General features: G+C 47.3%; 1 protein-coding gene across 1 annotated transcript; it reads left to right on the forward strand.

The window, feature by feature from the left end:
* Positions 1-1601: 1601 nt before the first annotated feature.
* GGT5 (gamma-glutamyltransferase 5) lies at positions 1602-23898 on the forward strand. Its single transcript, XM_030025670.2, has 12 exons — positions 1602-2014; positions 11870-12000; positions 13619-13705; positions 14853-15042; positions 15627-15784; positions 16221-16370; positions 16786-16919; positions 17534-17736; positions 18178-18269; positions 19060-19169; positions 20302-20409; positions 20640-23898. The coding sequence occupies exons 1-12, from the start codon at positions 1854-1856 to the stop codon at positions 20784-20786; spliced, it is 1671 nt and encodes a 556-aa protein (XP_029881530.1). The 5' UTR covers positions 1602-1853; the 3' UTR covers positions 20787-23898.
* Positions 23899-25234: the final 1336 nt, after the last annotated feature.

Raw genomic sequence — 25234 nt, forward strand, 5'->3', positions numbered from 1 at the left:
CTTTGTAGCATAATATGGTCAAAGTTTAGTGTTGCACCAACAAGACTGTAAAGGTTACACATTGAAAGAGAGAATGAGGCTCAGGCTTCATTTATGTATCTAGGAAGACAAATGGGTTTGCCTGTGGGAGGCATCTCTTAGTTGGAATAGATCATAACCATGTCTTGGCCTTCCTAGACACGGTCTGGGAGATGACACTCTCTCTTACCTTTCTCGCCTCTTCCAGGTCTCCTTCTTGGCAGCACAAAGGTACTTTTCCAGATACAGATGTTTGATGTGCTGAGTTGAAAACCAAATTTGATGAAAATTTGGAGACTGGAGTTGAATTCTCCATGGCATTTGATGAAAGCAGATGGACAAAATCCACTTGAGCTTTGAGTCTATTGGTACTGAGTGGTCAGGGTTTCCAGCCCTGCTATGAATTCCCTATGAAAGGGAAGAGCTTTCCCAAAAACCACCAGAATGATGACTCTTTAAGTGTTATACTATAATTTCTCAAAAATGAAACATGAAAGTCATGTAGGGATTGAGAAATTTTGCAAGATCAGCAATGTTTTGAAATGGGGTGAAATGAAGAGTCACATTAGAGCTGTGGAGGCTTGTTACACATGCCAAGCATATTCGCCGAGACAGATAGCGATGTGGAGACCAAGAAATTATTCCCCAGGGACAGTGGTTTTATCTTGGACAAAAAATGTTTTTCTTGGACTAGTCTCCCTTCTCCGAGATAACCTTACGGGAAGATACAACACAACTGCAAAAAAGACGGTCTACTCTATCAAATCCATCTCTTGAGATATGATACATGAAATTGTATTACTTAACTGTGAGATAAAGTTTAGTGGGTGAAAGTTCAAAGTCTGTACTGTAATAGAGGTGTAAATCTGCGCAGGTGAATTCCCCTTCTCCCAATCCAGCTGGAAAAGGATCAGAGACAACCTCTTTTAGAAAGACAGGCAGATGTGGAGCTGTATCTTTAACTTTTTAAGTGCAATGAGAACTGTACAATTAAGAGGCTTTTAAAGAGCTAGCTGGGACCAGTTGCACCGTGTAGCAATTCGTGCTGCTGATGGCTGCTCTGTTAGGAATCAGGTCTGGTCTTATTTAGTAGCTGTTCACTTCACGGGTGCCGTGGTTGCTGATCAATATGGGCTGGATGCCAGAGCTTTTAGCTCTAATGTTTTGCAGAAGTGCAGAGGTGTGCTGCTTTATTCAAGGTATTCTGTTATGCTCTTTTACAGAAGGTGTATTGTGTGGACACCGGCAAGATTTAATGATGAAAAAAGTAAAGAAGCAGGATTGTAATAAACTGTAAGGTAAAGTAAGAGTAAATATGAAGGTTGCAGGTTTGTGTATTGTATTTAGCTTTTACTTCTCTGAGCAGTCTTACGGAAAGAGAATACCCCCCCAGTTTGCAATGTAGGATTGATGTAATTTTCGCAGTGATTCACCATGTAGGCTGCCTTTGTTTTGTAACTTGCTCTGTGTGGCAAGAATGTGAAGACAATAAGCAGTGTAGAGATTTCACTTGGAAGGGCTCCAGCAGTGAATGCGTTAAATGTTTTCACCAGAGACTTTAAAAAAAAAAAAAAAAAAGGGCATATGGTGGCTATGCCAGAAAAAGTTTACTTTATAAAAGAGTGACAAGCCTCTCACGCGTAAGACAGCAGGAAAGAAAGAGTAGACCGTTTCCTTTGTAGCAGTTTGTAATCTTAAAAAGAGGGCTGAGCCCACTTGAGCGAGACCTCCCTCCCGAAACTGCCGGGATCCTCTCCTTCCACCCTGAGCAAAGCAGGCGCCTTCGCGAAAGGAGGAAAAGCCTCCGGGCTGCCTCCAACGGCGTAGGACTAGCCATGTCTACGGGGAAGATCTGCTGCTTGGTGCTGCTGACCCTGGGGGTGCTGGCCGTGGTCGTGGCCCTCGTGGTCATCCTGACTCAACCCAAGTGCGGTCCTCAGCGCTACCTGCACGGTGCTGTGGCTGCTGACACCGAGACCTGCTCTGTCATCGGCCGGTACGTGCACGGACCTCGCGGGTTTTCGGGTTCTGTCTCGCGTACGTCGGGGACTCAGACTGACGGGCGGGACGCGTCCTCGCTACGGGAGCGAGCTGGGTTTCTGCCCCGTCCCCGCTTCTGGGGCTGAGCAGCAACGCTGCTGCCTGGGTGCTCTCCCTCGGTAGTGGAGCAGCTCAGAGAGCAGATGGAGCCCTGCCCCTGCGGCTGATGCTTATTTTCCTTATCCGATGTCACAAAAAATGGCAGCAAATTGGCCTTTTGGAAGGTACCAATATTTATAGTGTACAAATGCAAGGTTGTTTTTAAGTAGGGAAGCGGGAAATTAATTGTTTTTTTCACGGTGGTAAGTGGCTTAGGAATGAATTAAGGAAGAAGTGAGAGGAGCTAGCAGAGAGCCGCAGCTGGGCTTCCGCAGAGGCAAGGAAGGCAGGCTGGCTGAGTGGGTAAGGGGGACTGGGCATCCCAGCCTTTAGGGTGCGTGTTTCTGGACTGAAGCCTGCAGCACGTGTGTCTGCTATCGAGGAAGACGCTCTGTATTGAAAAGCAAAGAGCAGATTTAATCGAAATTCAGCCAAGATAGTGTAAGTACAAAAGACATACTTATATTGCTTGGAAGGAAAGATGGAGGTTTAAAAAACTCTCTAGCTGCCCAGGGTGTAACGCTTCAGTTTGTGTAACAGCTTCTCTCTCAAACATTTTGACTCCTAGGTTATTATTTTACCATTACTGTACTTCAATTCTTAAACACTTGCGTACATGAAAGTAGAAGGATGGAACTTCACAAGCTACATGCGATGCTGGATGCTCCAGCAATGGATGCTGGAGCTGTGTGCTCTACCTTGTGGCTGGAGGAGTGAGATCAGACGTAGTGCCCTTACGCCATGCTTGCCATGTCGCACATGTCGTTCTTGAAATGACATGCTGACACAGCATTTGTGAGTAGTTGGGGAAAATGTACTGTGGCTGCACATATGTCAAGGAATGAGATGGGGTTTTTTACGCTATACATTATGGGATTATCCAAAGAATCTGCTGGAAAACGACAGCACTTGTTTTGCAGCTATTGTAATTTTTATCAGCTGGAAGGCACTGAAGTGAGAGCCACAAAAATCTGTGTTGAGGTAGACAACTGAGAAGCTTTGGCTAGCTGGCTACTGCTGCTGGGCTGTCATGTTTTCTTCCCTCTCTCCGCAATGCTTCCATAGCCTCAACCATTGCTGTAGCTAAGCCTCCAACACACTTGCTGATAAGGTCTACAGAGTCCCTCCAGTCTGACAGACCACCTTAGATTTCCTACAAATAGTTTGCCAATGATCCCCACAAAATTCTGCCCTTGCTCCAACTTCCCATCACACATTTTCCCCCAGCCTGGGGCATCTGCAAGTCATGTCCTGCTGCTCCAAATGTATCCGCTCTGTCCCCCAGCCCTGCCAAGCCCCCTGGATCTCCCCAGCCAAGACTATTCCCCTCCTTCTCCTTGGCTCTGCACTGCTCACGCTCTGCCTGATGGTTAGCTCTACTCCCTTACTGTTACACGCTGTCTGCTGCTTTTGCTGGTATCCTTTGCCTCCAGCCTTTCTTGGAAACCTTTGTGCTCATTTCGTGCTGTCCTTGTACTTTGAATGAACCGAACTCCTATGTTCTCCCAGCTTGAGCTATCCGCTCATGTTCTTGCAACAGATCATAATAGAAGAAGTAAAACTGTATATAAAAATGTTCCTCTGCAACAGAGTTTGTGATCAGAAGCTTTGTATAACATTTGCCCCTTTCTTTGTCTTTGTCATATTTCTCTTTGTCCCCACTGGCCCACAGTGGTAGCTTGTAAGGAAGGAACATCTTTTCTTTGGAGGAAGCTTGCTGCATGCTTTGTACTGCACGTGATCTTGTTCATTTTCTCCCAGACATTTCTGTCCTTTTATATCTGTATGTCACATTTTAGCTCTTAGCTATTAGCACTTGATAGTCACCACTAAATTAATGCCCATAGCAATCTACAAAGTGAGAAAATGATGTTATCTCACTGGTATAAATAAGGAAGTCTAACATGGCAATTATACTGCATGGATGCCACATCAGGGTCACTTTGACCAAGGTCTCTGCCTTTCAGAGCAATCTCCGCTGCTCAGGGTACATCTCACACTGCCCTCCTGGGTGACTCTGCAGGGTGAGGGTTTCCTTGAGCCTGACCCAGAGGTCTTGATGGCAGCATCAGTAGCTGAGGAGCATATAGAGGCCTCCTGCCTAATCTTTGCTGAGCAAGATTTTAGCATCACATGGGAATTTGTCACAGCAGTAGCAATAAAATCCAATTTCTCGGAGTCATCTTAGCCATTTGGCCCTGCTGCCCCCACCTGTGAGCTGCCACTTCATTTGCCACTGAAGTTCAGCAACAAAGCGCGGGCAAAGCCAAGCATCCCTTGATGCACAACTCTAACTCCTTCCTGGACACTGCCCAGCCAGTCAACTGAGTGTTTCTGAGATTACAACAATGCTATTGACTTCTGCTGTTCAAAAATAATTCAACTCCCAAATTCATGAGACTTAGGAAAGATGAAACAAGAAGAAATAATTAATCTTGGGTTTTTCTGTTTCTTACTAAGTACTGTATTTAGTTCTTCACTCTTCTTCTGCAGTTATGCAAACATTTGAGAATTTTTACACTGGTTGTTTGGACTTGGAATACTGTAAAGATTTTGAGCGAGCAATCATGAATGGTGAGATTCCCAAGGGCACAAGAGCCGGGACCTGTACTGCGGCTCCTGAGTCCCTGCTGGCCCCTTTGCTATCTGTGCTGCTGCTGCTCTTTCTCTTCTGCCTAGTGACTGCCTCACCCCAGCTCTGTGGCTGCTCCTTCCCACATGTACCCATCTCCCTGTGCGGGTGTTTGAGCCTGTGCCGTCACTGCTCGTCTTCTCATGCTACCAACACGCCACCATCCCCGCTCCCAAATTGCTCAACCTTATGGGCTTTCTTCTGCCCTGGTCCTGCCTCCACAGCTCAGCCACCTCACTCCTCTCCCATCTCCTCTGTTTGAGGCAGGACGTGGCCACTATCCTTGCTCGTGGTCCAGCCTGGGGAGCACTGACTACTAAGGATAATAATCTCTTTGTTTTTCCATGCCCCAAAGCTGCGGCTGTTACCAGATGCAGTTTTTTTGAGGAAGCTGTGCTTAGCCTCTGCAGCTCAGGGTTGGAACAGGCTCATTTCCGCTATTATTGCTTAGAAATCACAGGAGAATTAATCTACCAAAACCAGTTAATTCACTGATGACCACACACATATGCATTTTTGTATATATAAAAAAATTTGTATGATCAAAATTTTTAATGATCGGGTTTTTTGTTGTTTTGTTTTGTTTTGTTTTTTCCCCAAAGCAAACAATTTGGCCAAATTAGAGTGAATTTTTTGAACTGGAGGCAGACTACATGTCTGGTTTTGTACCTGCACATTTCAGAACCACCTAACAAATTTCTAGAGGAGTTTAAAACAAGTAAAATAAGATAAAAGAACAATTTTCCAATTTTTTGGTAATTGCTGAATACTTTTAGTGGAAACATACAAAAAGGAAAAGAGTGACCTCCAGCACGCCAGGAAAAACAATTAGGCTCGGTGGCTTGGGTATGGCAAAGCTACAATCAAATGAAAACCACATGTTGTAATTGAACCTGTCAGCCTGCCCGCCCCATGGGTGAGAGCAGGACTCATTGCAACTAGTCCCTAAAGGCACATCACAGAGAGATTCGACAGTGCCGGTTTGTCCCTGCTCTCCCCCACTGACCCCGCAGACCCTCTCTCTGTTGGGACCCTGGGCTGCCCCCCCGCAGCCACCCCTTTCATCCTGCAAATCCCCCCCCCCGAGCTCCCAGGAACCCATGTGGGGGATGCTCGGAGAACCTCCACTGCAGGATGGGAATGAAATCAATCGCACTGCTCTGGCGCCTGAAGTCTTGGAAGCTAAAAGCGGCAGCTAATCTCTGACCTACTTATAAATTTTATTCTTTAATTAAAAAATCTTGTTTCCTTTAAAAAAGAAAAGAAACTCAAACCACATGGTCTGTGAGTTGTCATTAGTAGTAATGAAATTCCTGTGGCGTTACATGATGCTGTGTTAGTTTAAGATGCTGCTGTTTAAGACAGAGTCTTTGTGGGCTCCTAATAGAACTTTCAGTTGAACTTATTGAGAATAACTGAACTGAACCTCTTGCCTGAAGACCAATCTTGTCTTTTAACAAGTGGGATGGTGGGTTGGGGAAAACACCTCAAGGCCCTTGTGTTAGACGGGTCAGTGAAGGAACCGCGTGCCTCTAATACGTTAGTACAAGCAGGAGATGGGGGACAGACTCACAGCCCCTGTTTGCTGCTCTTTTTCTTCAGTTGTGCTCAGCTGTCATCTTCAGGCTTGGGTTTTCCAGCTCTGGAGATGGCGTTTGTATATTCTGGGGCTGCGTAAGGTTGGACTTTCTGAAATCTTTATGCAACTCTTTGGCTCCCTGCAGAAAGTGAGCAATCTCAGCAAGCCTCCAGCATGTCATCATCCTTGTTGGCAGGTCCTGTGCTAGACTTGCTCTTAGCCATCAGTGCTGAACAAGGTTGGGTCTTTTGCTGCAAGTGGTTTTACTGCTGGGAGTTGGGGACTGAAAGCAATGTTGTGCAACTGTCTGGTCCAGACAGGGGCCCTGTGCTGGAAGAAAACTTGTCCCTGAATGAAGTGAAACACTTTGTTGAAGAGGGATCAGAGGCTAAAAGGCACGTCAAGAGCAGTTTTTAACCCAAGGGTGTGGATCTGACATCAAAGTCCGCCTCAGTAATTTGTCCTCATGTCAAGAAGCCATGAGGAGACAGGAGGAGGTGATTGCTCTGGCAGTGAGCGGTACCCAAACCCACCTTCACCTCCAACTCTGAGCCACGTCTTCCCTCCTGGCAATGGAAGAGGCTTTTTCCATCAACCATGCAAAAAGCTTTATATTCCCTACCAATGTGCTGTCCGAGCTCTGCCATCCACTGCTCTGCAGCTGCTTGTTTCCCAAATGGCAGAAGCAAGAGCCAGCATAAGGCCAGGGAGAGATTTAGGAAAAGTGCTCATTCCCAGCGATGGGATTCGCTGCAGCAAGGCGAGCCGACCTGACCTGGCCCAGCAGCCATCTCTGATCCCACTTCTCCAGTGTCGCTTAGCATAAACCCTGGGAACTGGCTTTTTCTAAAACAAACACCCTCCTGGGGGATGGGGTGGTGGGGAGAGTGAGAATGGTGAGAATTTAACAGTCAGAAAATGTCTGTGGTCCTGGGAAGCTCAGTTCTAGGCAGAGAAACTGCTGCAAAAGTCCTTTTCAGTGATGGCCCAGCAGCGTTTCTGATCAATGTTTACATCCCAAAGGATTTGCTTTCCCTTCCTCTTGTATTTTAACAGTTTTAAATTTGGCAACTGGCCCTTTTTTACAGAAACAACTGTTGCTTTTGCTCTTCATAAATCTTAAGCAGGCAGCTGGTATGTAACGGGTGGTCTCCCAGGCCCCAGCTTTACCATAAAAAAAAAGTCAGTATAATTTAATACCTTAGCATTTCCAGTGTATTTAAAATGGCTTCAAGGCTCCTTCTAGCCCAGGGCAGACCAGCAGACTTGGTCTGCAGCCCAGCACAGCCCATCTTTGCTGTGAGGACTGCGTGAGCTCAGTGCCATCATTCACCCCTCCTGGAAGGGTGAATCTGTTTTGCCGCTGCTGGAGCGGGACTTGGTTGTTAACATCCTCTCCTGCTCCTGACTTTAAGGAAACTCCACTAATGGCCAAACCCTAAAGCTAAAACTGAGTGGCAGGAAGGATATAGGACAAAACATGTTGTTATCAGATCTGGTCAGCTGTAGCACTAAGATATCTCGAGAGAGAGATCTGGTAAGGTACCACAATTTGATTGAGATCTCATGCGTCTCTAAAGAGTTTTGCATTATAATTAAGCTAGTTGTAGCAGTGATCCATATAAAGGGAGCACCCTAATGGGACAGGGTGTACTCTGCCAGTACAGCTAAGTGAAAAAGACATAATGGCGCTAAATTCCCCAGGCATCACTTCCAAGGAAGTGGCAGGGCTCTGGCTGAAAGTGGGTGAGCCAGGCGTGGGGAGCCAAGTGTGGTATACCAAGAGCCAGCTCAGAGAGTGTTTTTTGTTGTGTTTTCATCTCCAGAGAGACTGGAGTGAAAGCTGTCAGGACTGGGGGGGCCAGTCTGCAGATAGCATAGAATGGTTGTGGGCCCTGGCCCCTGCACTGATGATGGGGGACACATATCAGGCCTCCTGGGTAAAACAGCAAAGCAGCTCAAAAGAAATCTTGTTAATAGCCCTGATGAGGATTTGGTTTTACCCTTGCCGGGTTCAGTTTTTTCTGAGCTTGAGCTAAAAGCCTGATTTTTAAGGCTTGCTTTTCCTTAGCTACCACTGTGCCTGTCCTGCGTTATGGGACACCCCCTGTGCTGGGGTGCAAGTGAAAAACTTGGCAGGCACGTGCACCCCCCCCCAGAGCCAGGGAAACAACATCAGTGTGGTGTGTGAGTCCTCCAAGATGTGTTTGTGAGACTTGGGGCTGCGAGTGCTTCCTGCCAGGCTGGGAAAAGCCAAGGTAATGCCTAGTTTTGGAGAGAAATCTCAGCTCCCCGTCCCCCAAAAGAAGCAGCAGGCAAAGGACCATGCCCAGCATCACACAGCCCATCCCATACTAAGATGGTCTCAGCTGCTGCACGCTGCGCTAGTGGATGGGAAGCCTTAGCTCTCCGTCCCGTGGTGCTCACCGAAAGGCAGCAGGTGACTGGTAAGCCCTCCTTCCCTTGAGCAAGAAACAGGTTTGACTACGTGTTGTTAGATGCGGTTATTTGCCACCAGAGGTGACAGTTGCCACCAATATAGATACAGTAGACAGGAATGGAGAGCACTTTTGGATTATCCGGAAATTCTGCTTTTCTTGTCATCTTGTTTACATTGCAAAATGTGATTAGTGAGGGCTAGTGACCAAGGACAAAGCAAAACATGCTTTGCTTTTCTGTGAAAAGGTGTCCCTGTGTTGTCCCCTGGTGTCATTTTTGCTCTATATTGTGTTGACACCAAGGACTCGCAGCCAAGAATCGGGGCACCACTGTGCTAGGCACAGAGCAGGAACAATAAAGACTCGCTCTGGCTTTCCTGCTTTCCTGAGGCTCACACAATGTCAGTGTCTTGGGCATGACCCATCTGTAAGTTACTGGGTGGACTAGCAGGCCGGAGTAATCACTGCTCATAAATAAGCACTTGACTTGCCTTGGCCATGCCAGGCAGGATGTGTCCATCCTGGCAGCGCTGCTGAAGTCCTCTCCGCTGGCCGGTGAATGTCCTCCTCCCACTTGTCCCTTGATGCTCTCAGGAAATCTGTGTCCCTTCTGCCAATGGCAGTAACAGTCCAGGTTTCAGCTCCCCGGAGAAGTTTTCTGCACTCTTTAGTAATTAGCTACACCTTTTCTGCTAAGACTGAGACCTCATTTGTGCTCCCTGATCTCAGTGGGAGCCAAGGGTACAGCTACAAACTGGAGTTTACAAGGCTTGTGTTATCCTGGCTCTATGTCTAACTGGGAATGTTGGAGGGAGGGAGCATGGATAAGGTCATGCTAAGAAGCTCTCAGGTTTCTATGCTTTGTGCATATAGCACTACATTTGTGGGAGTTAAAGGGTATTTAGCCCACAATGTCGCTTCTATAAACAAATACTTGGAAACACCAAAAAATCTTAGCATCATCCAGAAACAGGCCATCTAGGCGTACAAATATTAAATTAATAAATTGCTTAACTGTGCTCACCCTTTAGAGCACGCTAAGTTAATGCAGTTCCAGTGCAGAGCATGCTGGTGTGATGCAGATCTGTGTGTGGGGGGGAACAGCTCGTCTTTTGGAGCAGGCAGACGACTGTCACCAGATGACACAAGGAGGGATGAGGATCTTCATCAGGGAGTGCTCCTCCAGGCACAAGTGTTTCTGGGGACATGGTGAGGGGTGGATGGCACTGGCTTCAGAAGAAGAGTGGCAGGAGTGTCCCAGGACAAGAGGTAGTGCAAGATGTGCAACCACTTACTTACACAATTGTGAATATGGCTGGGAACTTGGGTGAGAATCTGGTGCTTTTCAGGCTTTGGGGAAATGTGTCTGATGTTCCATGTTAAGGCCTTAATGCATTGCATTGAAATGAATACCATACAGTCTCAAAGTTTCTTTTTTAAAGTTGTTTTTCACTGCAAATTATCTCAGAACCATGGTTTTCCCTGGCACCAGGCTTTGTACATGTGCTGCCTCATAGCCCATAACCCGGGGGCTCTGGGGTGCGCTGTCCCGGGGCCAGTGCAATGGTCCTTCTCCCCTCTTTTCCCAGGTTTCTAACATTGTGTCTGGGCTTTCTGCAGGGGTACCTCAGCTTCTCATGAAGCCCTCGTGTCCTTCCCTTCTATTGTTAGGAATGAAAAAGCTTCAGTTTCAGAAAAACACCACCCAGGGACATTCGTGGTGAGTCCTACCCCTGCTGCAAGGCGATGAATGGGCGAGCCTGAGCCTCAGTCTCCATTTCCAGAACTACAGCCAGCGAGCACTTGCTGCTAGGAGGCTAAAAGTCGTGCAGACCCCAAACAGAAAGCCCGGTGGTTCCCTACCATTTCTTTTCTCCCCACTTGTCCACATGCCAGGTCCTTACAGGCAGTAGTTCCAAAGGCACTTACAGAAACAAAGGAAAGCCACAATCAGTGTGCCTGCTGGCAGCATCCTGTTCCCAGCCCCAGCAGGTCCCCGCCGCATCAATGGACGTAAAATAAACAGCAGTCTCTATATGTGCCCTGTGTTCCTGTCGCAGCCTCTGGGAGCAGTTGCACTCCAATTCATAAACTATTCGACTTTCCCTTCTGGCTTTGCCTTATCTAAGCAGTCTCCCAATCCAAACAGAGAAACCTTCCTAGCAAATACCAGTGCTGGCTACCGGCAGCCTGTGCAAGGAAACCCCACCCCACCGCATTTCCACTGCAACAAAAAGGGGTTTTTTTACAGCTGTGCCTGAGGGAAGCATTTGTTGAGACACGTTTCTCTAGCAGAAACTCATTGCTGTCAATGGCATGAGGCTGCCTTAATGCTTGTGTGTTCTTTGGTGTGGCTGTGCCTAGGTGGAAACAGTTGAGGGTTTGTTTTTTTTTTTTCCTGTTTGGTTTTCTGATTGTTTTGCCTTTGGGGATACAAGGACGGGCTAGGATTTTTGTGCTAATATCACATAAGCCCAGGAAGGCACACTACAGGAGCAACGAAGTAAGGCCTGAATTTTGTGCTAATTGACATGTTGAGTCTCAGGAGTTTGCTTCACATGGACCCTGCTTCAGCGCCCCTGTCCTGTTGACCAGCATATGCCTTTTTATTGGGAACGGTAGGTGGGGAGCTAGAAATCAGTTGTTTGCTTCACGGCATGTGGAAAGCTCTCTCCTCCGCCGAGAGCATCCTCTTCCACGTCTGGGAGCTCCTTGCTGTCCCTTTTTGTCAACAGCTTTTGTGAGCAGCTGCGGTTCTCTCTGTCCCATCACTCTCTCCTCAGAGGAAGACCAGCCTTGCACAGGTCTGGCCCCTGGCTGCTCTTTCCTCCTGCAGACTCTCCCTTCTTTCCCACCAATTTTTCTTTCTCACTTCCACAAAGGAAGGCACCTTTCTCTACTCTCACACCCTGCACTGCTGCCAGTAGCTTTCTCCAACTGCTAGTTGCTCTCATCAAGTTAAGGCTGCCTTGCAAGTGCCCCAGGGAGACATTTTCATGTGGCTCTTCCATTCCATCATTCCTGGATTTTAACACTGTCTTTTTTCCTCCCTTTCCACCACAGGGACATCCTGAAAAGCGGAGGCACAGCTGTGGATGCTGCCATCGCTGGCTTGATCTGCACCTCGGTGATGAACCCTCAGAGTTCAGGCCTGGGTGGTGGGGTCATATTTACCATCTATAATGCCAGCACAGGTATGGGCCAGCCCTGGCCTCTCCATGGTGCCCCGTCTCCCTGCAGACACCCAGCTGCTGTGGAGAAGTCAGAATCCTTCATGTTCTCTTAGAGCGATTTTTTTGAACATAAAAGTTGCATCCTTTGATCACAAACCATGCTTTTGCTCTTAACCCAAAACATCCATTACAGGGCGCGCATCTTTTCACAGCAAGAATGTGTGTAGCAGGGGAAGGAGCTTTGGATTTCAAATGAGCCGACTTTTTACCTTTCCTTCCCCCTCAAACCAATCCCAAATTATATTTCAAAGCAGTCACATAGCTGACAGCGCAGCAAGGTGTGAGAGGGAGGCAGGCGGGAGTGGAGTGAGGCACGTGTGCTGGCAATGGGCACAGCAACATGGGGCTGTTGCTGGCTGGGACTTCAGGGGCTCATCCTGCACCAGCAGCTCAGGCAGTGCCCGCCGACACGGGGGGCTGCATCTCACGCTGCCCTTGCTGGCGTGGGTAGGACTCCCTAAAGCGGCGGTGAGAATTCCTGTCCCAGGAGATGCGTCTTCACTTCAGAAATCTAAATCTAGCAATGTTCAGGACCCGCTGGGAAGCCTTTCTGTGTTTGGCTGAACCCCTAGTGTTTTGTTCTTGCTTTTATGTTTTTTGTGTGTTTTTTTTTTTTTAACTGTCTTGGCTCCCAAAAGCCCCCAGAGCTTACAGATCTAAATAGTAAAATCAACAATGAACACAGTAAAAATATTGTAGTCTTAAAAACCCTGCCAAGTAGTCTCACAGAGTCACGGGTCTGGAAATGCTTGGGTGTATCTTATGCAATAGCATAATTTGGCAAAACACCTATATTTTTCTTTTTTCCCTTTTGGCAGAGCCACGTATCTTTGTCTCCTATTAACAGTCCTCTTGTGCCATCTGAATTATCCTGCTGCACAGAGCCACACATGGCCACGCGTGGCTCGGGTGCTTGGTACGCTAGGTAGCACCGTGGGCTCCTGCAGGACAGCTGGCTCTGCAGACTTTGATGGAAGATAAATACAAGTCAGAGAAGGAGGCAAAATAATAGGCTAGACCTGAAAAACAAGTGTATACAAGTGGGGTTTTTGTGGTTTGTTTTTCCTTTCAAGCTTCCTGATACATAGAGGGTCTTTCAGTATCACCATTCTGCTTGTAAACATGATGGACGTACCTCACCATCACTTGAAAACGGCCCACTAAGGAGCATGAGGCTCGTGTTATGTGTCCGATGTCCCACCCGTAGAGAAAGTGCAGGAACCTGCAAATCAGATGTGAAAGAGCACATCCCAGCCCATGTTCCCGGCCCAAAAACCCGCAAGGGGACCTTAACCGGCTGGAGACAAGCCCTGGCCTTGCGCCTGTACCTTCGTTGCCTCTAGGTAGGCACTGCTTGGTTCGCTCTAAATAAAAGCATGGGAGCAAACGACAGCGTGTGCCGACTGCAGCCTGACCCTGCAGGTGTGCTCGACACATTTGGCAAAAGGCTTCAGGGCAATTCAGCACGGTGTCGCGGGCTCTGGGCGAGCAGGCTGTGCGGTGCTCGCAGCTGGCTGAAATGTGACGTTCACCTGCTTCAGGACGACGATGTTAAGCTTTTCCCCTTTCTCCTTTCTAGGGACGGTCGAGGTGATCAACGCCCGCGAGACAGTCCCACGAGAGTTTCCGCGGAATTTATTGTCTCACTGTGCTGGTATCCCCATTGGTAAGGGCGCAGACTGGGCCGTGAGAGCTGTGTGCCCTCCTGGTGTGTAGTGCACAAAGCTCAGGGTGGGGGAACCGAGGACCTTGCTGACTTTATCTGAAGTTCTATTTAATTGATCGCGCTCTTCCTGAATTGACTTTTGCAAAAGTAAGAAAAAATACTAGGTCCATAAAAATTCCTAGGAACAATTCGTAGTACCATTGGCAACCTGACCAGTGAGGGGGTGGGGAGCAGAACATGAGGAGAAATCACAGCGTAATTTCTCTTCGTAGGAAGTCTGCATTTCAAGACCAGATCTCCCAAAGCACTCATTTCCCAGCAGTTCTTACAGAGAAAAATAACGTCGATAGCTGCTCAGACTTTCTGGAAACAAAAGAAATCAATCTAGTGGACTTGCCCATATCCTTACATTGGGGAAGTATCCTGAGAGCATCAGGAGTTGAGTTTCTGGGCTCCGGCTTAGCTGAGCTACCTTGCCCCGACCCGAGGAGGCTCCACGTCCGTTTGCTGTTACCCGTTTGGCAGCAGGCACTCTCGCTTTAGCAGCACATCTTGGATCTCTCCACATTTCGTGCTGTATTCATTCCCCTTCCGTAGCACATTTTCTTTTGGGGTGCGTCCTAGTTCCTGGAAGAGATGTTCCTGTCCTTGGAAGAAGAGCCTGAAAAGGAATCAGGAACAACTCTGGTTGGAAGGGACATTTGGAGGTCTCTGCTCCAACTCCTGCTCAAAGCAGAGTGATGCCAGAGTTAGCTCAGGCTGCTTGGGGCCTTGTCCTGTCACATTTTTTAACTTCTCCAAGGATGGAGCGTGTCACAGCTTCCCTTGTTCTAGTGTTTGACCAGGCTCCCCCTGCATGGCTGCTTTTTCTCTTACCTCCAGCTGCCATCTCCCTTGCTGCAACATGTGCCTCTTGCCTCTTGTGCTTTCACCACGTACCTCCGAGTCTGGCTCCAGCTTCTCTATACCCCTTCTATTAGGTAGTGGAAGAAATATATGAACAGAAAAAGGAAATTAAAAAAAAAGCCACCTGCTTTTAGAAGCCTTAGTCCTGCCTGTACAAATCCACACTTCCACTGGAGTGCTTTCAGAGAGGTGAAACAGGCCAATGACTTACTGGGTGTGACAGTGCTGTTCTGCTTCGCAGGTTCCCTCTGGATTGCTGTACCAGGAGAACTTCGTGGGTATGAAGAAGCCCATAAACGATATGGCCGCTTACCATGGAAAGCCCTATTTGAACCAACCATCAAGCTCCTTTCAGAGCCACTTCTAATTTCCCCGGTTATGGACAAAATGATCCGTCACCCACAATTCTCCAGAGTAGGAAAAAGTCTGTGGTAAGACCCATGAATTAAATTGCAGTGTGAGGACCACCGTTCTCTTATCTTCAGACCCTTCCTCTGACATGCTGACATGGAGAGCAGGCTGCTGCTGCAGCTTCTGCTCACTAAATTCTTGCTCTAGAGAGGAAGGGAATAACAGAAGTTTTTTAAAAAACTTTTTTTCTGTCAGCAACTTTTTGTTTTTGTAATTTAGAATGGCTTGGCACAGCAAAACTGTCTGCTAAGCACATCTGCTCATGAGGAGGAGCTGCCTGTATGTGGCCTGCCTCCATATGTGTGGAAATCGTCCCCTGACAGCAGGGCCCTACAGCAGACGCTTTTCTGGAGAAGCCCCACTGACCCAAGCCAGGGTCAAAGCATTAGGTCCCGTGGAGGAAACTTTGTCTGGGGAAAGAGTGCCTGGTGCTATGGGTAGCGATCGGCTGAGAAGAACTTTTCTCCATGTGACTGCCGTTCAGCACTAGCTTGGAAAGTATACCACATGCATAAACCAAATCAGCTTTGGGCAGGAAAAAGAGATTGACCCTGGGGACTGAATAAGCACATGCTGTAAACTGATGGATGTTCTTCTTTAACAGCCCACTGATATGTGACGGTCAAAGCTTTTTGAAGCTTGGAGACACCTTCAGGTGGCCAGCGCTGCAGCAAACACTGAAAGCTGTAGCGGAAAATGGAGCTACAGCATTTTACGGGGGACAGATAGGAAAAGCCCTGGTGGAGGACATTAGGAAGGCCGGTAGGTAACAGCTATTCTTAATGCTAATAGACAGGCCTTTTCCCAGCAATCGGCTAACAGTGAGTTGGTACCAGGGGAAAGCCAACACATGCCATTTGCTTGCCACTTGGGGTGGTACCTAGCATGGGAAGGGGCCACCTTTCCCCAATTCTTATAACTCAGGCCCAGAAGCAGGGCTGAGAGCCACCTACTGCTCCAGCATTCACCCACAGTGCTCATGCACTGGCCTTTCCAACGCCCTTAGGCTTTGTGATGTCCTGGGGTTTGGAGGTAGATGAGGACACGTGAAGAACATTGCTGTGCTTGTTAGAAGAAATTTGGAGCATACGGGGATGGCTCTCTACAAGCTTTACCAACGCTCTGATGTAGCCAGCCCATAGCACCTTGTAGAAGTTAACGTGCTAATGTCAGCTACCCATCTGGTTTTCTCTTGAAGGGTCCAATATCTCACTGGAGGACCTTCAGGCATACAAAGCAGAGGTGTCCTCAGCTCTGAACATCACCCTGAACAATCACACCACAGTGTTTTCTCCTGGACCGCCCATGGGAGGTGCTGTGCTCATGTTCATCCTCAAGATATTGGAAGGTAAATTCCTAAGGGAAAAGGGGCAGCAAGAGGTTTGCAAAGAGCGTTGCTCTAGAGCATTAGAAAAGTAATGGGCGGAAATGGAGTTGGTGAGCCCGAATGGGCCCCAAAGCAGCAGTGTGACCATACTATGCAGCAGGATGATGAACTGGCTCATTCTTACACTGGATCAGCATCACCATAGCTGCTGCAAAGGCCAAAGGATACACTATTTTCCCAAGGCTTCAAGAGGAATTGAAGTCACAGCAGAAATTAGTACTTGGTTGTTTCTGTGTCCACATCCTGCTAAAGCACAGGGGAAACTTGATAAGAACTGGGACGGGGAAAGGAGGTTGCTTTCAACTTTTTTTTTTACAGTTCTTGAAAAAACATTGCCCTGCATCTATTAACAAAATTATTTCATGCTGCTCCGTAGAGTATAAACTCCATGAAGCATCACTCGCGACACCTGAGGAGAAGGTAGAAACCTACCATCGCATTGCAGAGGCCCTGAAGTTCGGCAACATGCTAAAACCCCACATGAGTGACCCAGCCTTCTCCAAAGCTCAGGTGAGCTGGCGTGGTGCGTAGGGGCAGCCACAGACACCCACAGCACGGACAGCTGCTTCTACACTGCTGCTTGACACAGAAGGAGCAGGGAAGTCAATTTCCTGCTTTCCTTTTTTAAAACTTGCATTGTCACGAACTCATTTTAGCCTACCTGCTAAGCCCTCAAGCAGGCTACCTATTGCCCAGACTATCCTGCCTGCCAGCACAACGCTACAGTACCAAGCAACGCTCTGACACCCTCCTGCTTTGCAGCCATGGAAGAAAAGAAAATACTCAGAAGTGCTAGTCAAGAGGAATGCTGCTCAGTTGGCCAAGGCAGAGGCAGGATTAGGCCATTTACTTTGTCTGCAGTTTCTGTTCGGCTGTAGCTGGCGCTCACTTGCCTCCTAAAGGATGTGCACGTGCTCATGCCAATGCTGAGGTGCCACAGTACCAAGCTTGTTTCGTTTTCTGCGATGACAGTGGCCTTGGGGTTCAGGCTGGGGCTGAATGCTGCCAGTGCAGGTCTCCAGGCTCTGACTATCGGGGCTGAATTCCCCAGGCTTCTGCGTGCCCTCAGACAGACATGCCTGTGCTAGGGTGGCACAAGCTCAGTGTCCTTGCTGTGATTGCAGGTGACTGCGGGGAACATGTTGTCTGACAAGACTGCTGAGCTTGTCAGACGCCGAATAGATACCCGTGGTGACCACCCACTCAACCATTACAACTTCCTAGAGTCCTTCTACAACCACAGCTACAAAAGCAAGGGCACAAGCCACATCTCTGTGCTCGCTGCAGACGGCAGTGCCGTGTCCGCCACCAGCACCATCAACTTCCCGTGAGTAGCCGAGGCGCTGGTAATCGAGTCACAGAGGCCATGTACCAGGTTCACAGGGTGCCTGCAAGGGCTATTTACCAGAAATGCAAACCTCTTGGGCTTCACTTGATCTAGGCAGTCTCTTACTCGTGAACGCCTTTTTCACGTGACAGCTAAGGTCTTTGAGCATCAGCCCAAAGGAACATCATAATTCACAAAGATGTAACAACTTGCTGAGCTCTGCTGGGTTTCTGTGGGTTGGGCAAATCCCCACATGCACTGGTAACGGGGAGCTTATCTCTGGCTCCAGCACAGCAGCACAAACACCTTTTGGACACCCTAGCTGGGCCAGTTGCAGGCTGGGAGGAGACAGAGGTAACCCACAGGGTGCCACGTTCAGTTAATGTTATCCACAACAGGAGAGCACCGGGCACTGACAAGCTACTTCTTTCCCCCCTGCAGGTTTGGCTCCTTTGTGTATTCTAACCAAACTGGGATCATTTTAAACAACGAACTCGCTGATTTCTGCATGGCAAACAGAAGCATTAAACCAGGTGAGCGTTCTCACCCTCAAAATAAAACACAGGGCCAGGAGATGGATATGCAGGCTGTGTACAAGTGGGCAGGGACTGTCTGTAAACTGCAGATCCTTTCCTAGGTCTGGATGAGAGCAAATTTGTTTTAACTAACAGAGGACAAAGCCCTCTAGTGTGTCTGTCTACTCACATATGCCCTTACATGGAAACATGGGAGTTTTGTCTTCTGACCAGGGAAATCAGAGATTAAGGAAAAAAAAAAAAAAAAAGCTGAAGCTGATCATTAATTGATGGGGAGGGGAGGGAAGAAGCTTGCTGACTTTTTAGGCTCATCTGTGAAAAAGTATATAGTTGCTGCACAATCAGTAATGCTATAGGCTTACAGTTAGTTCTGTAACACAGCAGTGTTGATGCCGCGTTGTTGCTCTGTGAAATAAGCTATCCCTGATGCAATCTCCCTTGGGTCTGCTGTGAGAGAGAACATCAGTACTGCAATGGCAGGATTGCTGCTAATGGTTCCTCTGCTGGTTAAATGAGCTGCAGCAAATCCTGAATACTTGTAGGATGCCCTGTCCTGCACCAAGAGATGCTTCCTATTTAGCCTGTGCCATAAAGGTCCAGTTTCTTGTGAGATGTGTTCTCAGCACGAGGAAGCTAGTTTTCTGGAAGACTTGAGCTTCTTCACGAATGAGCAGCAACTTGGTTTGCCATGGGGAATGCAAGAAGGGTGAGGTAGATAAACTTGTGTGTCTCTCCAGCCCCCTTCACAGCCACGTGGGAGGAATAATACTTTCTGCCTCTGCTCTAGGTGAGAGGCCTCCTTCAGCAATGGCGCCTTCCATTCTCATCTCCAAGACAGGAGACATGCTGGTGATCGGAGGAGCTGGCGGGACCCGGATTATCAGTGCTACTACTATGGTGAGTGAAGAGGTACCACACAGTAACGCCTTCCACTTAGCAAGGGGAGCACACGCTGTCCTGAACAAAAGGAATGACTTTATTGCTGCTAGTACCGCTACGTGGAAGGCAGCAGTGAAGAGGGCCTGCTGCAGACTCAGTCTATCCTCGCCTTCTTGCCTGTAGTATTTCTGTGGCAAGGACAGGGGCTAGCTTCAGCTCTGCGGTTGAATTGCACTACCACCAGAAGGGAACAGGAACGGAGGAGGTCGAGAACCCACCGCAGTCGCCAGTTCTTTCAGCCCTTCCAGATTTCCAGCCGTGATCGGTCCCACCTGCTCTTTCTACTCAGCTCTCCTCAGGTCTCGACTCCTTGGTACTTTGTTTTATTTGCAATTTAGAAGTCACTAATGGCTGCTGGTTGGAGGCCAGAGCAAGAGCCGCCTCGCTCAATTCTTTTTTGAAAGGCAAGAAGTTAGATTAATTAAATAGCAAGCTGAGGAAGTTATTAGGAAGAGAGGCATTGCCCAAAACTTTGGGACCCCAAAAATAAACTGATAAGCTACATGATGGAAAGAACAAAAAAACCAGAAAACCACCACCACACATACACACAGAGTAACAAACCTTAATGAAAAAGAGCTTGCTGAAGCATGAAGTCTAACAAACATCTTGTTCAGCAATCGAGAAATAAAAGCAGATAAGGCCACAAGAGGAAAAAGAAGATTTTTTTTTTTTTTTTAATTATTATTATTCATCTTTCTTCAACTGGAGAGAAGCATGGGAAGGAGTCCATGCTAGGACCTGATCTGAAAACAGAAAGAACAACCCTCAATAGAAAGATATAAGATCCATCAGTAGCTACTGAATTCAAGGACACCTCTTTGGCTCAGGAAAGGCATTCTGGGAAGTATCATTGTGTGCTCGCTCTGTTCTTATAAAAGCCCTGAGCATCTGCTATTGGTCACCATGAAGACAGGAGACTAGGCTGGTAGGACTTCTGGTCTGACTGAGTCCATGTTTGCACCATCCTGCAGGGAGGATTTATAGCAGAGCTGGTCTGGCTTAACACCAGTGCGGAGGATGGCAGCATGTGACCCAGGTTCTTATTCAGTATCTCCAGTCAGTCAGTGTGGAATTTGTTTCATTGCAGGCGATTATAAACAAGCTGTGGTTTGGCTATGACTTGGAACACGCCATTTCAGCTCCCATCATGCATACCGAAGGTGCCAGTATCCTGTTTGAGAAACATTTCAGTGAGGTGAGTGGCCTCGCTTGGATCTCCTTGTCTTCTCCTTTTGGTGAGAAGGAGATTGCTTCTGCAACTCTCCTGAATAATCTGTATTTTGCTTCTAGCTAACCTCCTTCTTGCTTAAATCTCACTTTCTCAACCTGACCCCACATACACATCCTTCATTTTCACACCTGGCAACACCAAGACCTCAGGCCCCTGCCCCATTCGCTCCATTTCCTCTTCTCTCCCCCCTACAGGAGGTTAGGAGCGGCCTGCTGAGAAGAGGACATAAAGAAAAGTTAAATGAATTTGCAATGAATGTTGTGCAGGGAATTTCCAAGGAAGGAAAATGCATCTCTGCTTACTCTGATAAAAGGAAGCTGGGGAAGTCAGCTGGATATTAGCATGAAATGCCATCACAACTCTCAAAACCACAGAAGATAACTAGATTCAGAACATGCTTTGGCTTGGACACGTCAATATTGCCTGTTCCCATCAGGATGCCTCCTAAAGTATGGGCAAAACTTGTGATTGCATCTAATTCCAGTAGACTGCAAGTCACCCTCAGGCAATACAAGGATAGGTCAGCCAGCCTTGTTTAGAGCTACACCCTCCATGACTTATGTGATATACGGAAAAACATATTTCTTGAGCACATCAGGTGCTGAGAATAAGAATACAAAGTGGGAAAGGAAAATTGGTCCAAACCCCACTGGGAACACTGTGAAATAACCCAGCTGTATCTTCCATTCCTGCTGGAGAGTCTCAGTTAAGAGCAGAATTGGTTTCTTTCAGGCTGTTGCCACAATAAGCTTATTATCACTGGGCTCAGCAATGTGAAATAAGTAACTATTTTGGTTATGAGGATTACAAGAAGTGTCTATAGGGTCAGGATTTTAAGATCTTAAGCATGCAGGCTTAGAGGGTGGGTTTGGAAAGGGAAGAGAGCAAAACTCCACACTCGCCCTCTTGGTCTTCCCATCCAAAGAAGCCCTCCTTTTCCCAAAGGTGGCAGATGAAATCGGTGCAGCGTGGCACAAGTCTGCTGCCCTACTAATCTCTGCCTTGGGGATGCAAAGGACCCCACAAACTCAGAGTAACTGCACCGAAGCTTCCTTCAACCCTGCACGCTGGTGACTTTGAGAATAAGCCTCCCGTGGGGCGATGTGAATTCCCAGCTCCTGGGATGGACAGGCTTCAGCTTAATTCCCTGGGGGCACCTCTCCCTGTGGCGAGAGGAGTCCCAATGTGTGCCAGCTCTCCCTCCTCAATGTCGGCAGAAGAGAAGTCGTTTGGGAAGGCGGGTGAGGATTGCAGTGGAAGAGCCTTTGGTTTTGGAAGCTTTATAACTTTCTTCAAAATGCAAAGGATACGTGATCAGAAGACTTCTTTGTAGCCATGAGCTCAGCCTGGCCCCACAAACACCAGGACTGCTGAGAAGTGATGCAGCGCTATCAGGTATTAGCAGAACACTTTTCTCCCACAGCCTAAGGACATGCTCCAACTCCCTGTTTACCACAACTAGTCTCTAGTGTTCCCTTAAGATCACAAGGAAGAAATGGTAGGACTACTTAAGAAATGTCACAGACAGAGAAAACTCTTGGAAGAGAGACCTGAACTCCCGCATCTGGACACAAAAGGTCTTTTGTAGTTACTCCATAACCTTGCCCTGCTCAAAGTAGCCACGAGAATCAAACATTTAAGAAAAAACCCCAAACAAACAAAAAAACCAACCCCAAAACCAAAACAACCCCCCAAAGCTCTTCTCAAATACCCAGAGGCAAGTTCCCACAATCCCCAACAACTCTATTTTCTGAAAGCTTATGAGCTGTACTTCCCTGTGGACACAGACAATATTGTGTGTGTGTTTCTGAAAGTGAAGCCAAACCAGAGCAAGGCACCAGCAGAGCCCCCTCCCCTTCACACATTGGTTCTTACCTCACACACAGCCCATGGCATTCCTAGTACAGAAACAAATAAAATCCCTCTGTAAACACCATAACAAGTATTTGAGCACACACTATTGAAAAACCAAATCAAAACAAGGCCATCCACACACCCCCTTACAAACAAGGCCAGACAGGTTTTAAGTCTACTTTTTTACCCACAAAGTCTATCCAATAAAGCCATAGACTTTTTTGAAATATCAGCCTTCACTTGCATTTTAACGATGGGCTGAGTGAAGCTGACTAGAACCAGACGTGTGTTTTCCTTCAGAAATTGTACACTGAAGACCGTATAGTATGACCACAGCCGTATCAGAGCTTAATGAAAAGGTATTCCTAAGTTACCAGATCATTACCGCAAGCACTTTAATCATGCATCTGGAAGACAAATTTCTTATGTATGGAGCCAGCTCCATGCACTGCCCCCCTCCTTCCTCGTCCAAGTAGAATTTATATTAAATCCCCTAGTTGAGGAGGGACTGGTTTCTTCATCAGAGCTGCTTACTCAAGCCATAGAAGTGGCCCAGCATGACAGCACTGCTGAATGTGAATAGAGAAAGGGAATAGGCCTAAAGTTTGGGGGGTGGGTGGGCAGCATTTACGTTCATTTGGAAGGGGTTACGTTGGGGTTTTTGGTAGTCATCTTCAATCTGCGTCATTTGCTGAAGTTTTCTACTTTCATCAACTCCCTTACCTCAGCTACCAGTTCCGGGGTGCATTGGTTCTAGTGTCAGAAATAACACCCCAACTGCAGAGCTGTCACAGGGGAGCACTTACGGGCACCAGACACCGGCTGTGGCTCACGTTTAGGACCAGACAGATAAACTAGACCGGATGCTGGCTTTAGCAAGATCTGTAGTTATTTCTAGCTAGCCCAACTGAGTTTGGTTTACAAAAAGCAACCAAGAATGGCACTGGCTGGAGATGGGGAGAGCAGTTCTTGCTTCCCTATTAGGCTTCAGGGCAGCCCTCAGCAGTGCCCTGGGCCATACTTTATCATGTTTTGCTAGCAGAAAAACCAAGTCACCAAGTAACTAAGTCTCCAAGTACCTTCACTTCTGACATACCTTAGGGTAAAGCACACCTCAGTAATCCAGCCTATCACCTTTCCAGTGCAGTACTATCACAGCTACTTCCCATCACGAAGACATAGGAATATTATCTGTAGTCCAGCGCTCACTGCAGTTTAACTACTTCGCTACTAACATTGAAACTGAGCCAATTAAGCAGTTTTAAAACCCATCACAGCTTTAATTCGCAAGACAGAAAGGAATGAGAGTGCAGATCTCTCACTGCAGCAGGGACTTCCAGTCCTGTAATCCTCACTAGCACAACATGTGGTGAAGCTGAGGGATTGTACCTCCCTGCCACCTCCTCACTGCTGCTGAAATTTGCTTGGGTCAAGAGCTCCCAGCGTGATCTTTCGCCATTCATGCTCGTGCCAACAGGAGAGCGTTATTTTTGTACTTAGTCAACTTACACAGACTTTAAAAGCATCACTGTACAGAGGCTGCTCTATTTTCTAACAAAGTCTTTAAATTATATTTTTAATAAAGTGTTTTTAAACCCGTCTGGGAATTTCTCCTCTAAAACTGTTGCCTAGCCTAACACACAAACAGTTGTTTGAGGGAGGACTTTCACACAGGTGTTTGCAGCAGTAACAGTTGTTCATGCCGGAGACTCAGTACGCCGCCGGAGAAACCGAAGAACTGTGCAGAAGACTGTATATGCTACTCGTCTCTAACAGCCTGGTTTTGGCATTTCCCTGTAGCCCTTCCAGAGGCTGGACTGTTGCCAAAAGAAAATTGTGGTAACCTTAGACTGAAGAACAGGGGAAAGAGGTGAATCCCCCAGTTCATGACCCGAATTGCCTTTTAACAGTACAGCTCCCTTTAAAATCAGCTGGAATCGGTCATGGCAACATGTCCTATTCTCCATACCCTGCGTTGTTTCAGGCACCTTACGCTAAGACGCTACGTCTCTGCTCAGAAGCTGGGGGGGGGGGGGGGGGGTTGCGTTCAAAGGGGTGGGACACGAGCAGGAAGAAATCTTTTCTTGTAGCTGAAACATCCAGACAAGCTGAATAGCCTGCAGCGTACAATCAGGAGGTTTTACAGTATGAACCACTGACTGACATTTGCCTATTGATACACAGACAGCCTCAATGCCGTGTGAGTAGTGGAATGTGGTATCAAAGCAGGTGGCAGAAATGCATGCCCTATGTACAAATATGTCCAAATGAGATGTAGATAATTACAGCATGCAGAAGTACCCGTAGGTTTGTTTTTTTTTTTTTAAAACATGTAGGATGTAAATGCAAGCTTTAGCCCAGTTTAGTTTTAACAACTCAGTCCTCTATAGTGATACTGCTAAAACAAACAAAACAAACAAAAAATCTATTTCTGCAGAGAGTCAAGAATTCAAATGCATTTATAAGACTAGTTTTCAACAGAAGTGTTTTTAGCCATGGCAAAATCTGAGCTTTCCATAAGGGAAGTTTTGTAATATAGGTTATAAATAATAGGGGAGTTTTCTGACTAGCTAGAAGAAATTCAGGAACATAAGTAAGACTGCTGTACCACAAACTGTTAGAAGCAGCCCAGCAGCAGTTACTCAAACTTGTTTCAGAAAGCATGTTTGTCCAAAGCTGTTTCCCAGAAAACAGTTACCTTCCGCTTTCAGAGCACAAGTTTTTTCTGTTGTAGTTCAGACTAACTATAGTGACTGTAAGGTTTCAGTAAGCTTATTCTGCTGCACAATAATTTTGTTTTTATTTCTCAGATCACACTTGGCCAAGAAAGCTCAGCCAGTCCTAAGTCCAAAGGACCAGGCATTTCCAACAAAAACCAGCTGATGCTGTTCCATACACAAAGTTGTATCAAAACTTCCTAAAATGGCCTGCAAAC

Source organism: Aquila chrysaetos, chromosome 9 (genome assembly GCF_900496995.4).
Source record: "Aquila chrysaetos chrysaetos chromosome 9, bAquChr1.4, whole genome shotgun sequence".
In the NCBI taxonomy this organism is placed as follows: domain Eukaryota; kingdom Metazoa; phylum Chordata; class Aves; order Accipitriformes; family Accipitridae; genus Aquila; species Aquila chrysaetos.

Bases quoted from the DNA above. Each gene is read 5' to 3' on its own strand.
- GGT5 (XM_030025670.2), top strand. From the start codon at position 1,854: ATGTCTACGGGGAAGATCTGCTGCTTGGTGCTGCTGACCCTGGGGGTG. The intron at 2,015-11,869 runs GTACGTGCACGG...TTTCCACCACAG, and splicing joins ACCTGCTCTGTCATCGGCCG to GGACATCCTGAAAAGCGGAG. The intron at 20,410-20,639 runs GTGAGTGGCCTC...TCCCCCCTACAG, and splicing joins TTGAGAAACATTTCAGTGAG to GAGGTTAGGAGCGGCCTGCT.